Source organism: Mus musculus, chromosome 11 (genome assembly GCF_000001635.26).
Source record: "Mus musculus strain C57BL/6J chromosome 11, GRCm38.p6 C57BL/6J".
Lineage (NCBI taxonomy): Eukaryota > Metazoa > Chordata > Mammalia > Rodentia > Muridae > Mus > Mus musculus.
The window spans coordinates 79,590,550-79,605,245 of NC_000077.6; the positions used below are offsets into that span (position 1 = coordinate 79,590,550).

At 50.8% G+C, this 14,696-nt stretch overlaps 1 protein-coding gene and 1 non-coding gene across 3 annotated transcripts in view; both read left to right on the top strand.

Moving 5' to 3' along the window:
- The first annotated feature begins 471 nt into the window (after positions 1-471).
- Positions 472-14,696, top strand: part of Rab11fip4 (RAB11 family interacting protein 4 (class II)) — a 106,996-nt gene continuing 92,771 nt past the window's right edge. The window contains exon 1 of one of the 2 annotated variants that reach the window (XM_006533403.2): positions 472-885. In XM_006533403.2, coding sequence (XP_006533466.1) covers positions 727-885 — 159 coding nt within the window. In that variant the 5' untranslated portion in view covers positions 472-726. The remainder of the gene's footprint in view (positions 886-14,696) is intronic. The other variant, NM_175543.3, reaches the window with a different exon arrangement.
- Positions 4,615-4,719, top strand: Gm23293. The gene has a single exon (XR_003949882.1). It is a non-coding gene; the product is annotated as a U6 spliceosomal RNA (small nuclear RNA).

Below are 14,696 nucleotides of genomic sequence, written 5' to 3' on the forward strand. Positions count from 1 at the left end.
CAACCACTCCTAAGTGGTCTGTTGTGCTGAACAAGGTTGATGGGTAGACGGGAGACTAGGCTTGACCTCTGCTCAGTTGAACTTCACTAGGAGAAGGCAAAATTGGTTGGGTCGTCCACACCCAGGATGGAGTCCCGAGCTCTGAGAGGCTGCCAGCAAAATAAGAGAGGACAGGAGCTACGGGTTCCCAAGCCACCGGTGTTTCTGGGCCCTGTTGACACTAAGCCTAATGGAAGACACTTCCTCCCACCACCACTTCTAGTCCCCTCCACCCGCCACCATTCTAAGGTTCCCTGCTCCTCCACACTGCGCCCATCCCTTTCCTTCAACAAGCGGAACGGCTTCTCAGGGGTCTCCGCTTCCAGGGAAGCGAAAGCAGCAATCGAATACTAGGCAAGGAACACCTGCAACACCCAGCGCTGACAAAGGACGCGGCCGGTGCACACTGGCTAGCCGCGGGGTGCACGGGCCGCGCTGAGTTCCAACCACCCCCCACCCCCCAACTCCAGCTCAGGTCTAGGAGGGGCGGAGCCTGGGGAGGCTCGGGTCCTTTTGTCTGCAGCCCCGCCCCGCCCCGCCCCCACGCGGGCCCGCGGCGCGCGGCAGACACGAGCGGCTGACACGAGCGGCCGCCGCGGGCGGAGGCTGCGCGCCGCAGACCCGGGCGGTGCGAGCGCGATGGCGAAGGCGGCAGCGCGGGGCTTGGGCTAGCTGCCGGCGGCGCGGATGGCGGGTGGCGCGGGCTGGGCGGGCGCCCCCGCGGCTCTGCTGCGCTCCGTGCGCCGCCTGCGCGAAGTGTTCGAGGTGTGCGGCCGCGACCCCGACGGCTTTCTACGCGTGGAGCGCGTCGCGGCGCTCGGCCTGCGCTTCGGGCAAGGAGAGGAGGTAAGGAGCTCGGGCGCGTCCCCGGGCCGGGGAAACCGCAGGGACCCCGCGCAGTCACATTCCGGGCCTCTCTGTGGATCACATGGCATGCCCGCGGTGGCCGGCCGGCCCACCTGCCGTTCCCCCTGGTCTGTCTCCAATCCCCCTTGATGTTTGGGGAGGGGAAGAGGTGCCCTTAAAATCCAGTCTCTGAGCACCCCCTCCCACACACAACCAAGTCACAGGGCTATGTGTGCACCGTGCCAGGCCTACGGGTGACAGGGATAAGCAGGGATGTTCTGCAGTCTCTGGTCCTTAGCTGTACCTACCCAACCTAGAAAAGAAGGGATGTCTGCTCCGGGCCACCCTGGATTCTGGTCCAGTTCCTGGTGACCTTCCACTCAAGCTAAATGGGCAGGCCTAGCTGGCAGCAGACTGTGCTGGCTGCAGAGGGCCAAGCAGGACCAAGCCGGGAGTGGTTAGCTGAGCCTCTGGTGTTGGTGTTGGGCCGCATGGGTGGCAGAGAGCAGAATTGTGGGTACTGTCAGCCAATGTGAAATGGCAGGGTCTGAACTGCCAGTGTGTAACGAATACCTATGCGTTGGGCTAGTGTCCTCCTGCCATCCTCACAGGGGCTAGTATCCGTGTCTGAGAGAAGGGCAGGACACCGTGTTAATGAAACCCTGCAGTGTTGAGCGTCTCTGGATTCAAAAGACCTGGTTGAACTTTGGGTTTCTAAGGTCATCTGAGACCCTCTGGGCCTTGGTTTCAACTGCTGTACTGGATGGCAAGTGGGAGGTGATGACAACCCCTTTCTAGGTGGCTGGGCACTCGCCAGAACCTGGAAATCCCCGAGAGCAGGAGGTGGAGGAGGGAGGCAGGTGTCAGGTGTGAGGACTCTGGTCCCCAGTCTCAGACAGCTTACTACTGCAGTTCTCCTTAAAGTCCTTTATCTCCTCTCTGGTTTGCTCGGGAGCATCTCCTGCTGCTACCTCAGCCTTTCTTCTACAGAGGATGCCAGCGTCCCACTTCTTGGCCAATACCTTCTACCTGAGCAGGCTGAGCAGCCCAGGAGGCTACAGGCTGCTGGTGTGGAGAATTCTCCTTGCTTTGGGCGGAAACCTGGGATCCAGAATCAGAAAACCTCAGGCATGGGGATGGCCCCCACTGGGGCCTCTGGCAGAGGGCTGGCTGGAGCCGTTTAATAGTATTCCTAGGCTGGACAAACACCTCCCATCCTTAGATCCTCTTCCCTCCGCATTCCAGACACCAACCAGCTTGTCACTGGGTCATTGTGGTTCTGCACAGGAACCTACCTGGGTTTCCCTTCTGCACTGTAGCCTATAAACCTTTGAAAACATCACTCCTCTACCCTTGTCCCTTGCCACCCTTTCACCCCTGTCTGAAGCTCCAAACCGTTTCCAAGCCAACTACCAGGAGCTAGATTCCTACAGAGGCTGCTGGTGAATTGTCAGACTGTTTTCTTAGCATTAGTGGGCCTGGACCTGATCAATACACACTCATGGGGTGGGGGCTACCTTTTCAGTGGTCCTACACACTCTCCACTCTTACCAAGTTTCTGGCTACTAGAACCTCTGGAGATGTGTTTGGAAAACTTCTGCCTAGGCAGAGCTCCTCTACCCTGGGGCCGGCCAGCGGTTCTTGTGCTTTCCTAAATCCACGAGTCGTAGCAGGAGTTTCTGTGACTACAGCAGGTTGCAAATGTGGACAGTCAAAAATAGATCCGTTATATTTCTGTCCCCCAGGGAGGTGACACTCTGGTCACCTCCTTCACAAGCTGCTCCTGTGCTTGTATGTAGCGTTCTCCATGAAATGAGATCATACTGCACCATGTATTCTAACCTAGTGCACACACACACAACACACACACACAAAGAGAGAGAGAGAGAGAGAGAGAGAGAGAGAAAAATGATCCTCATATTTGACCTTATATAAGCTATCATCAAATGTACTGTGCAGACCTGTTCCACGTGTCTCTATTTGGCCCCAAAATGTCCACTTCTGATGTTTTTTGTTTTGTTTTAAGCTGTGCTGCGCACCTGTTCCATGTGACCCTGGCACGGCCCCCTCCAGTATCCTGACTTGTTAACGAGGTCAGGCCGATTGTCTCTCATTTGTTTCTTAAATCTAAACCGGTGGTGCTTCCCTTGTTCCTACTCAGTTTGATCTTGTCTTCCCGCGAGACCCTCCGTTCTGACCCACGGTGCTGACTGCAGCAGCTGGTGCTGTCCATGTGGGAAGCCAGGGGCTGAGGGAGGAGGATGCAGGGCAGGACCACGGACAGGGTCTGCAGCTGTTCTGCTCACACACACACCAGAGCACTGCTCCTTATAGCACTTTCACAAGTGCTGTGGCTCAGAGTGTTTCTGTTGTTTGTTTACACATCTGCGGTGACATTGACTCCCCAGCCCACTGGTGTTCCAGACAATAACCAACCACTCGTTAGACATGAGACTCAACCTCTACATTTTACCAACTGCCCTGGTATACCACGGAGCCTGGGATCAGATGCAGTAGGTCTTAGAGACTGAAATAGCCTTGAGAGTCTAAGGAGTTGATGAATTAGTAATGCAAAAATCCCCCATACAGGAGAAACCCAGGGGCTGGGGATGGAGGGAGTGCTAGCCTATTTTCCTAGCACGTAGGAACCCTGGATTTGATGCTCAAAACTACATTTTTTTTTTTAAATTAAAACATTTGCCAGGCGGTAGTGGTGCATGCCTTTAATCCCAGCACTTGGGAGGCAGAGACAGGTGGATTTCTGAGTTCGAGGCCAGCCTGGTCTACAAAGTGAGTTCCAGGACAGCCAGGGATATTCAGAGAAACCCTGTCGCCAAAACAAAACAAAACAAAAAACAACCTCCCCCCCAAAAAAAAACCCAAAACAACAACAACAACAACAAAAAATTTAAGAAATGGATATTGCTATACACCATTGAGCCCGTCAAAATCCTGTCATGGTGTGGGGAGGGACCCACAAGGCCTTAGCCCTCCATGTACATTTATATAGGCAGTTAATAGTAGCCATGGGGGAGGGGCTTATGAGGTCTTGCCCCTCTCTAGAGCCTACAGGCAGTTAATGGTTGCTGGGGGGGGGGGGGAGGAAGAGTCATTTTCTTTAATGATGTAGCTGCTGGCGAGGTGGCCATGCTTCTGTAAATAAAATCTCTCACCCATGTTCCTGTAAGCATCCCTAGTGGAGTCATTCTGATGAGGAAGGGGGTGGGGGTGAGGACATGAAAGGGGAGAGAGGTGGTTGGCTGAGAAGGGGAGTGTTAGTGGGAGGAGGGCGGGAGAGGTTAGTGGAGGTTGAAAGTGATCAGCATACATTCCATACCTGCACAAAAATGTCATAGTGAATCCCATTATTATGCATATTAATACAGGCTAATAAAAACAAACAAACACACTGAATTTTAGAGGCAGACACAGCATCACACACCTGTAGAGGCTCTTGGGAGGTAGAGACAGAAGGATCAGAAGTTCAGGGTTGGAGCCTGGAAGATGGCCCAGTAGAGACAAGCTTGCTACAAAAGCCTGGTCAGTCTCCCTGAGACCTTACTCCTGGAAGCTGTCCTCTGAACTCCACGTGCACACAGTGGCACTTGTGTGTCCCCACATCACAAAGAAAAGAAATTTAATGCCATCTTTAGTTACAAAAGGAGTTTGAGGCCAGCTGGGGATATACAAGACCCTGACTCTAAATAAATAAATAAATAAATAAAGCAAGCTAGCTTTGGCAGTACATGTATTAAAATTGTAACTATACAGAGAAGATTAACACGGCCCCTGTGCAAGGATGATAAGCAAATTCATGAAACATTCCATATTTAAGATGAATACATATGTAATTTGTATGAGATAATTCCACGGAGGAGAAGCCTGTCTCCCCATCCCTTAAGTACAAGTTACTTTAAGACTTCCTCAGAGTCTGGTGGAAGAAGAGGGAAAAGGTAGCCTGACAGTGAAGGAAGCTGACAAATGCCACCCTAGAATGCCACCAGATGCTTCTCCCCTGCCCATAGCTACGGTGTGATTATCCCTACGTGGTCGTGAGAGAACGATCGGGCAGCCCCGCGCTGGGACTCGCAGCTGCTCCTCCTTCCTTGGGTCAGAGCTCCAGTGCTCTGGAAGAGCATGTTGGGCATACTGTCTGGGAAGGAAATGCAGAGTTAGGGCTTGTTCCCCGAGGACCCGGTGCCCCTGGCACTCACGCAGAGACCCTCTCAGCAGAAGCACTGGTATTCCCCAGGCCTTTATATGGGGTGTGGTAGGAGGGGTATAGTTTTGGCTCTGGCTTCTTCCTTCCTACTCCAAGCAGTCCTACCGGGTTGAGTAGACAAGGAAACCCGAAACCTTGAAAGCTGTCTGGGCTTGAGAGCTGAGCAGAGCAGAGCCTAGGCAGGGTGCAGCAAGCAGCGGCCTGAAAACATGCTGCAGGCATCCCCACTCCCAGTCCCAGCAAGCAAGATTGTAACGCCTCATATTTTCATAGAGTGGTCATCTTCCTTTTGGTTTTTGTTGTTGCTATGCTTTGCTTTATTTTTCATATGGTTGTACTTAACCTAGGCTAACCTCCAACTCACTGTGTAGCAAGCACGACCTTGAACTCCTGATTCTCCTGCTTATACATCCTGAATGCTGGGGTTCAGGCCTGTGGCTGCACCCAACTCTACAGAGTAATTGTGAAGGCTGTCTCCTCCATTACTCTCAGCATGTTTCTAGCGTGAAGCCTGTTTCCCTCTGTCTCTTGTGTCCCTGTTAAGGGCCAGGGCTGGGAAATAGCGGGGCTGTGAGCCTAAGCTCTCCTGAATGGGGCTAGAGCCATGGTTGCAAGAGACTGACAGCCAGACATAGTGGTGCATTCCTTTAATCCCAGCACTTGGCAGGCAGAGGCAAGTGGATCTCTGTGAGTTCAAGACCAACCTGATCTACCTAGAAAAGCCAGGGCTGTGTGGAGAGACCCTATTGGGGTGGGGTAGGGAAAGAAACAAAGAGACAGAAACAGAGACAGGGGAGGGAGGGAGGGAGGGAGGGAGGGAGGGAGGGAGGGAGGGAGGGAGGGAGGAAGGGAGAGAGGGAGGGAGGGGAGAAAGGAGAAAGAGAGAAGAGGAAGAAAGAGACAGTCAGGGAGGGGGATGGACAGAGGGAAGGAAAGAAGGAGCAAGAGGGAAGAATGGGAGGGAGGGCAATGAGGGAGGGGGAGAGAGGGAAGGAAGGAAGGAAGGAAGGAAGGAAGGAAGGAAGGAAGGAAGGAGAAGGGGAGGGAGGGGAGAGAGGGAAGGAGGAGTTAGAATGTCTGGCTGGCAGCTTACAAGTTGTCACCCTTAGGGACTCTGCTAAAATCCATTACTTACAGCCTCTGTGTCCTCAGGGACAAGGTAGCAGAAGAAATCAAATCCCCAAAACCTGTCCAGCAGGCCTCCAGGTAGCCATAGGCCATCTTATCGCAGTGAGAAGGTCTCTTCTTCCCTTTGGACTCCTGTCCAAAGTCCAGCCCACATCATAGTGCTCCTAGCTTAAGCCACACAACTCAGAGAAGAGTGACAGAGTTCTTTAGAGGCTGTTCCTGTGACCTGTAGTGAGCATTGTCCCCAAGAGGGTCCCAGGCTAAAGTCAGCACCCAGACTAGGCAACAACAAGGCTCCTATACACAAAACCCAAGCCTGAAGGTGGGGAGGGGTGGCGGGGGTGAGGGGAGGTGAGGCTTCTCCATGAGACCTTCCATTCAGTGCCTGTGTCTTTCTAGAATAATCCTACAGGGAATTGGAGACTCGCCACTTCCAAAGCCAGGCCATCCCGTCTAGGCAAAACTCTTGAGTCTCTTTGATGTCATGACCTGAGGCTGTATTCTAGCACTCCATCCTACTGTCTGCCCATTCATCCATCTGCCCACTCACTGGGGAATCCATTCGTCCAGCCACTCTTCCATCACCCACTCACCTGTCACCTCCCGTATCCAGCTTCTACTTTGCAGATCCATCCGTCCACTGAACCGCCTGTCAGCAATGTCTTCCTCCACTCCTCATTCACTGTATGTTTAGTTAGGGTTTCTATCGCTGTAATGAGACACCATGACCGAAGCATCTTGAGGAGGAAAGGGTTTAGTTGGCTCACACTTCCACACCGCTGTTCATCCTTGAAGGAAGTCAGGGCAGAAACTCAAGCACGGCAGGAACCTGGAGGCAGGAGCTGAGGCAGAGACCACAAAGGGATACTGCTTACTAGCTTGCTCTTAGTGGCTTACTTAGCCTGCTTTCTCCTAGAACCTAGGACCACCACCCACAGTGTGCTGGGCCCTCTCACATCAATCACTAATTAAGAAAATGTCCCGAAATTCCCTGCAGGCTTGCGTACAGCCTGATTTTATGGAGGCATTTTCTTTCACTTTTTAAAAACTACTTGTTTCAGTTTATTTATTTATTTATTTATTTTTATGTGCATTGGTGTTTTGCCTGCACGTATATTCAGTGTGAGGGTGTCAGATCCCCTGAAACTGGAGTTACAGACAATTGTGTGCTGTCATGTGGTTGCTGGGAATCGAACCTAGGTCCTCTGGAAGAGCAGCCAGTGCTATTAACTGCTGAGCCATCTCCATCCCAGAAGCTTTTTCTTAATTGAACTTCCCTCCTCTCAGATGACTTTAGCTATGTGAAGTTGACATAAAACTGTCCAGTACACCCACCGTTCTTTAGTCATCTGCCTGTCCATTCACCCACCCACTAATGCAGTCTTTGCTTCTACGGTGCATATGGCCACGTACAGACTCAGGAGTGGGACCTCATTGTCACAGGATGCCAAGTGGCTGTGCGTAGTTAAAGTCACAGGAAGGGCTTGGAGAGTGAGGACTGAGGCCGAAACAGGGGCAGATGGTGACCAGAGGAATGAAGCAGGACTGTCTGGTTCTTGTGTTTAGAAGGACAGCACATCCCAGTACGTGCTGTCCCAGCTGGCATGAACTATTTTTATAATTTCTCAGTTCTGCAGGCTGTTGCCTGTAGAAAGGTCTGGGGTCATCTTGAAAGGAGTTGCAGCCTGGCTTCTTCTTAAAGGAGCTCATTAGGAGGGATGGGTCTGCCCACTTCTCTATAAAGGTAGAGCTCACGTGGCTGAAGGGACAGCTTAGTGTGGCTGCTCTTGCAGAAGGCTTGGGTTTGGTTCCCAGCACTCACATGCCAGCTCACGGCCAGCTGTAACTCCAACTCCTGGGGATCTGGCATCCTCTTCTGGACGCCAGTTGTGGCTGCCATGTGGGCACTGGGAACTGACCCAGGTCCTCTGGAAGAGCAATCTATGCTCTTAATTCCAGCCCAGATGATTTTTGGAATTGTTTGTTTATTTTTTTCAAGACAAGATATAACCCTAGCTGTCCTGCAACTCTATAGACCAGGCTGGTCTCCAACTCAGAGAGATCCACCTGCCTCTGCCTCCTGATTGCTGGGAATAAAGGCATGCACCACTTCTGCCAGACTTAATTTTTTTTAAAGATTTATATATATATAAACACATACACACACACACACACACACACACAAAATTGCTCTCTTCGGACACCAGAAGAGGGCATTGGATCCCATTACAGATGGCTGTGAGCCACCATGTGGTTGCTGGGAGTTGAACCCAGGACCTCTGGAAGAGCAGTCAGTGCTCTTAACTGCTGAGCCATCTCTCCAGCCCCTGATTCAAAATTTTATAATAATCTTTTCAAAAAGGATTCATAAAGTAGCAGTCAAGGCGATTTTTTTGGAAGGCTAGCATAGACTTACCATACCCTTCCCAGAGTGCCCTGGACCATGGAGGTGTCTCTAACGTCCCTCAGTCCCAGATGCCGCTGTCGCTTTCTGCGTGGTACTTTCCACTGCAGGCTCTCTTGTGCAAGAAGAGAGTTCTTCTCACCTCCACTGGTGGTTTTTTGAACAGGAAGAATAAGGGACAGACAGAACCATTTGTCACTGGCCTTTGTCTTTCTCCATTCATCCTCCAGCAAACAGAGGTTCCAAGGGCTGAAGTGACTTGTGCAGGACCCATGAACACAGGTCCCGCTGGTTCCAAAGCTGCCTCCTTGCTGCCTGCAAGATCTGGGGTCTCAGGCTCTCAGAGGCCAGGGATGGGGAAACCACAGCAGAAGGCTTACCTGGCTTTTTGAGCCTGGAGTGGCCTGGTTGGAAGCAGGACTAAGCGGAATTGGGTTGTGATCTGTGAGCCCTTTTGGAGCCCAGCAGCAACCTAAGTGTTCTGGGAAGACAGCCGGCCTCTGTGGAAGGCCCAGAGGCTGGAGGATTTGATGCTTGGGGTGGAAGAGGCTGCCAGTAACCACACCCTGTTCTGTTAAGTAGGCCAGAGAATGTGTTCTCGGGCTCCTCAGCACCTCTGCTTTCTCATGGCTTGCTCTCTGCTAGCAGCCTGTTCTGTTTATCCCACCTGCATCTCAGCTCTGGCCAAAGGGCCCTGCCTTCAGGGGGGAGAGGCACTGGCTGCAGGCATCTCCCCCCCCCCCCGCCCCCCCCCACTACAGGATCCCAAGAAATCACTGCTCTGGCCCCCTTGCTGCAGTGGGGTGCTCACTGCAGTGCCTGCTGGGTCCTACAAGTGACAGTTAACTCTGTGCACTGGCTGTGTTTGAATGGGTGAGATGTCCATTTATTTTTTTCCATAGGCCTTTTCTAGAGCCTGCCCCATGTCACACTGGTGGCTACAGAGCCACAGAAGAACAGGGCATTCCTCTGCTTAGCTCCCTAATGTGGGCAGGAAGGCTAGGAGAGAAACCTGGGGTGGGGGGCATTTTTACATTGTGCATGTGTGCATGCGCATGCGTGTGTGTGATTTGTAGTTGGGAACGGGGATGGCGTACAGCATGACGCTTCACTACATAAGTGTACTGTGGAATGAGCCAATCAAGCTAATTAGCCTACTTCCTCCATTCTCAGCATTTCGGTTTAGTGAGAATATTGGAACCCACTCCTGACATATGCATAGTTATTTGCTGTAGCCACCTCGCAAAGGAGCAGAGGGTTGGAGCACAGTTCTCTTGTCTAACTGGACCCCTCCCCTCTCACAGTGATCCCTTTTGCTGGTGTAACCTGATGAGCCTGGACCCTGGCGGGATGGAGTCCCTGGGTGCAGCACTCCCCAGAGGGTGGAAGGGTCCTGTGTCTGGAACCGAAGCCCTAAGGGAAGACTCCTGAGCTGTTCCCACTAGGCTGGGCCTCCTTTGTCCCTGCTCACTGTTCTGTGGACATGACTGCTAGCCAGAGGACTGGACCAAACTGGACTATGGTGTGGGTGTCTCAGAGCCCGGGCCCCAAATGCACACTGCCAGCTACATTCTTTCTCCTGCTCTCAACGGTCAGGATATAACCTAGGGCTTCAGCATGCTAGGCACAGTGACACCGAGCTAGGCCCTCAGCCCTACATTTTCATTTGTAACTACTGCTGTGGCTGTTGTTACTATATGTGTCTGTGTGTGCATGCCTGTATGTGTGCATGCATACATTGCTGAGAACTTGGTCTAGTATTGAGCTGTCCCCACCCCATCTTCTAGGTCCCCCCCCCCCCCCAGTTCATGGATTCCTCCCTTTCCCATAGGCTATAATCCAGGTCACTATCCTTTTTGATGCTTAAAGGTTTCTTTTGGTTTGTTTTAGTATAGAATTGAAACATGTTGACATTTGATATAAAATTTTATTTATTTATTTTGGTGCTAAGGATGGAACCCACAGCCTTTACCACAGATCCATATCCTGGTCCATCACTGCCTTGCTTTTTGTTATTGTTTTGTTTGAGACAGGGTCTCATGTGACCCCAGGCTGGCCTCAAACTGCAGCCAAGGATGACTCTGCTTCCAGTGTTCCTTTCTATACCTCCCAGGTGTGGGTATCACTGAGATGTGCCACGGGCTCTGCTCAGGTGCTAGGGGCTGAACCAGGGCTTTTACATGCTAGGTAACACTCTACCAACTGAGCCACAGAGTCAGCCCCTCACCAGCCCCTGTCAAAGAACTCCCTGAGGCTGGGGTTGTATCTCAGTAGTAGTGTGTTTGCCTAGCCTGTGTGACACTGGGGGTGTGATCCCCAGCACCACAAGGATGGATGGATGGATTGGTGGATGGATGGGATGGGTGGATGGATGGGATTGGTGGATGGATGGATGGGTGGGTGGATGGATGGATGGATGGGATGGATAGGATGGATGGGATAGGTGGATGGATGGGATGGGTGGATGAGTAGATGGATTGGTGGATGGATGGATGGATGGGTGGATGGATGGATGGATGGGTGGGTGGGTGTGTGGGTGGGTGGATGGATGGATGGATGGATGGATAGATGGGATGGATGGGATGGGTGGATGGTGGATATGATGGATGGATGAAATGGATGGGTGGATAGATGAATGGATGGATAGATGGATGGATGGGTGAATGGATGGGATGGATAGGATGGATGAGATGGGTGGGTGGTGGATATGATGGATGGATGGATGGATGGATAGATGAATGGATAGGTAGATGGATGGATAGGTAGATGGATGGATGGGTAGGTGGATGGGTGGGTGGGTGGGTGGATGGATGGGTGGATAGATGGATGGATGGGTAGGTGGATGGATGGATGGACGGATGGGGAGATAGAGCTCTGACATTCTCTAACACTTACAGAATTTATATCTATTTATAGATAAAGTCAAGCTGTGTCATCCAGGCTGACCATGAACTCATAATTCTCCTGCCTTAGCCTCCTAATTGCTGAGATTATAGGTGTACACCACACTCCTGGTTTCATAAATAGATTTCAAAGTAAATAGCACTGTCTCAAGGTCTTTAATAAATATTGTATTCAACCCACTAACTTAGACAGCCCTTACTGTATATCCAGTCTTCCTCATGAGAACAAAGTACTAAAAAGTAGCATCTTATGGGGCTGGGGAGATGGCTCAGCAGTTAAGAGTTCTTCCAGGGGACCTGGGTTCAACTGCCAGCAATCACATGACAGCTTACAACTGTCTATAACTCCAGTTCCAGGGGACCTGACACCTTCATACAGATATATATGCAGGCAAAACACCAATGCAGATGAAATAAAAATAAATAAATAAATCATTAAAAAATTAGGATCTTAAAACTATGCTAAATTAATGTTAAGTGTTGAATGTGCTCTGTTACCACTAAGAATAAAGTACGTTTTTCACTCTTTACTTATTTTTAAATTTTTTTTTCTTTTTATGTGTATGGGTATTTTACCTGCATGTCTATCCACAATACTGATAATGTTCAGAAGAGGGCACCCAATCCCGTGGGAGTTACAGACAGTTGTGAACCACCATGTGGGTGCTGGGAATTGAACTCACTACCTCTGGAAGATCTTACTACATAGCCTTCCTGGCTTCAAACTCACAGAGATCAGCCTAACTATCAAATAAATGCTAGGATTAAAGGCATATGTCATCACACCTGGCCCCATTATTATTATTTTTAAACTTTTTAAAAAAGATTTATTTATGGCCGGACAGTGGTGGCATACATCTTTAATCCCAGCTCTTGGGAGGCAGAGGCAGGCAGATTTCTGAGTTTGAGGCCAGCCTGGTCTACAGAGTGAGTTCCAGGACAGCCAGGGCTACACAGAGAAACCTTTTCTGGGAAAAACCAAAAAAAAAAAAAAAAAAAAAGATTGATTTATTTATTTCATGTATGATGAGTACACTATTGCTGTCTTCAGACACAGAAGAAGAGGGCATCAGATCCCATTACAGATGGTTGTGAGCCACCATGTGGTTGCTGGGAATTGAACTCAGGACCTCTGGAAGAGCAGTCAGTGCTCTTAACCACTGAGCCATCTCTCCAGCCCCCATTACTTTTTAAAGCTACATGTTAGCAGCATATAGGAATACAATTTATTTTTGTCAATGTATCTTTATTTGACCACTAGCATGAATTCACTTATTCTAGTAATTTTCTAGCTGATTTCCATGGATTTTTCTAGGTAAGTCTGTCCTCTTCAAAGGTAATTATTGCTTTTCTGTCTGAGGTGTGAGATAGAATGAGCATGGGAGATGTGTCCTTGTGGGAAAAGGAGAGGGGCATGTTGGGACATTGGCCACATGGCCTCATGCAGAATCAGGCGAGCAGGCCAGGTTAGGGCAGATAGCTGGGCACTGCCGCCTGAATGGCAGGCTGTGTTGGGCAGGAGATGATGGATCCTGGAGTCTGAACATGGGCTGCTGTGGGTTAGGGGCTGATGTAGAAGGAAGAGGCCGGGCAATAGTAAGTCAGGAGTCTTGGTTACGGATCTAGTGAGACTCCAGCCCACAAACAAGACAACCTGGACAGAAGTGCAAAGAATGGACCAGTGGATGCTGGCCTTTGCTGGCAAGGCATTATTAATTATTAGCCTTGGGTTCAGAGTTGGCCTTGGGCATCCAGAGCCGCTGTGCAGCCCAGGTAGCTCCCTGAGCTCTGCAGTGGTCTGGACTGCTGGTAGAGCCAGTAGGTGTAAGGTTCAGTGGGGCTGCCAGAATCGGGACTTTTCTTATCACATGTAAAGGGGTGAGCCTGAGAGATGGCTCAGCAGGTAGGGACACTTGTGTGGCACAGGTCTTACAACCCAAATTTGATCCTTGGATTGTTCAAGGTGGCAGGAGAGAGTTGTCCTCTGACCTACACACACATAGTCAAGTGTGCGTGTGTGCACACACACACATAGTTATTTTTTAATGCATTGACTGTAGCATACCACCATTACATTACATTACATCGCATTAGCAGCTGGCGTCTCAGCCCTGATCTTCTTTGGTTTTATTGTAGAGCAAGAAGTTCATTGCTCTCCCAGAGGTCCTGAGTTCAATTCTCAGCAACCACATGGTGGCTCACGACCATCTGTAATGGGATCTGATACCCTCTTCTGGTGTGTCTGATAACAGCTACAGTGTACTCATATAAATAAAATAAATCTTTAAAAAAAAAAGGTTCGCTGAACATACTCCTGCCTACGGCTCTCACAGACGTAGTCCAGGTTTGCCCGCCGGTTGGCATTGGGCAGAACCCACTTTTTGGCCTTGTCTGTGAGGTGGGTTGCCCAGTGGGGGTACGGGGGGGGGCATTACTGTGCCTGTGACTGGAAGAGTGAGGGCAAGTGCTTGGCACAGGACAAAGTGGTGTGTCTGAAGCTCCTTGTTCTGGGAACTATCATTGTGGACACTGTGACCTTAGGCACACTCAGAAGAGATGGTACCCTGGGATGAGGTGGTTAGGACTCTGGCCCCTGGGGACGGGACACTGTGGCCTTGTTTCCACTGTTGCCGTGCTGGCCGTATGACCCAGGTTGATGGTGGTGACGGTGGTGATACCACTGCTCAGCACAGCAGTTTTAGAGCAGATCAAAGCACTGGTAGAGTGCAGAAGAGACCGAGCTCTGGTGAGTTCTGACTTCCTCACTTCCTAACAAGCTGAGGGTAACCATTTCTCCTTAGTAAAAATAGGCCTAAGAATAGCAGCTACTCCATAGGCTTGTGGAGTATGTCTGGAATGATTCTGGTAATGCTCTTAGGAGTACCGGGCTCAGAGCAGCTGCTCCTGTTGTCCGTTGTTATTGTGCCATTATTATCATTACTGTGACTCTGGGGACCTCACTTTAGGGAGCTTGCTGTGGTGGGCGGGGCTGGTAGTAGGTGAGCTACCACATCTCCAGAGGATGGAGTCTGCCCTGGGGTAGAGGTGCGGGTGATGACACGGCCCCTCTGCTTTTCTGTTGGATTCTGGGACCGTTCCCCTTCCCTGCCCCTAACTGCCCTGGAGTTGGCTCAGAGAACTTGAGTGTGTTCAC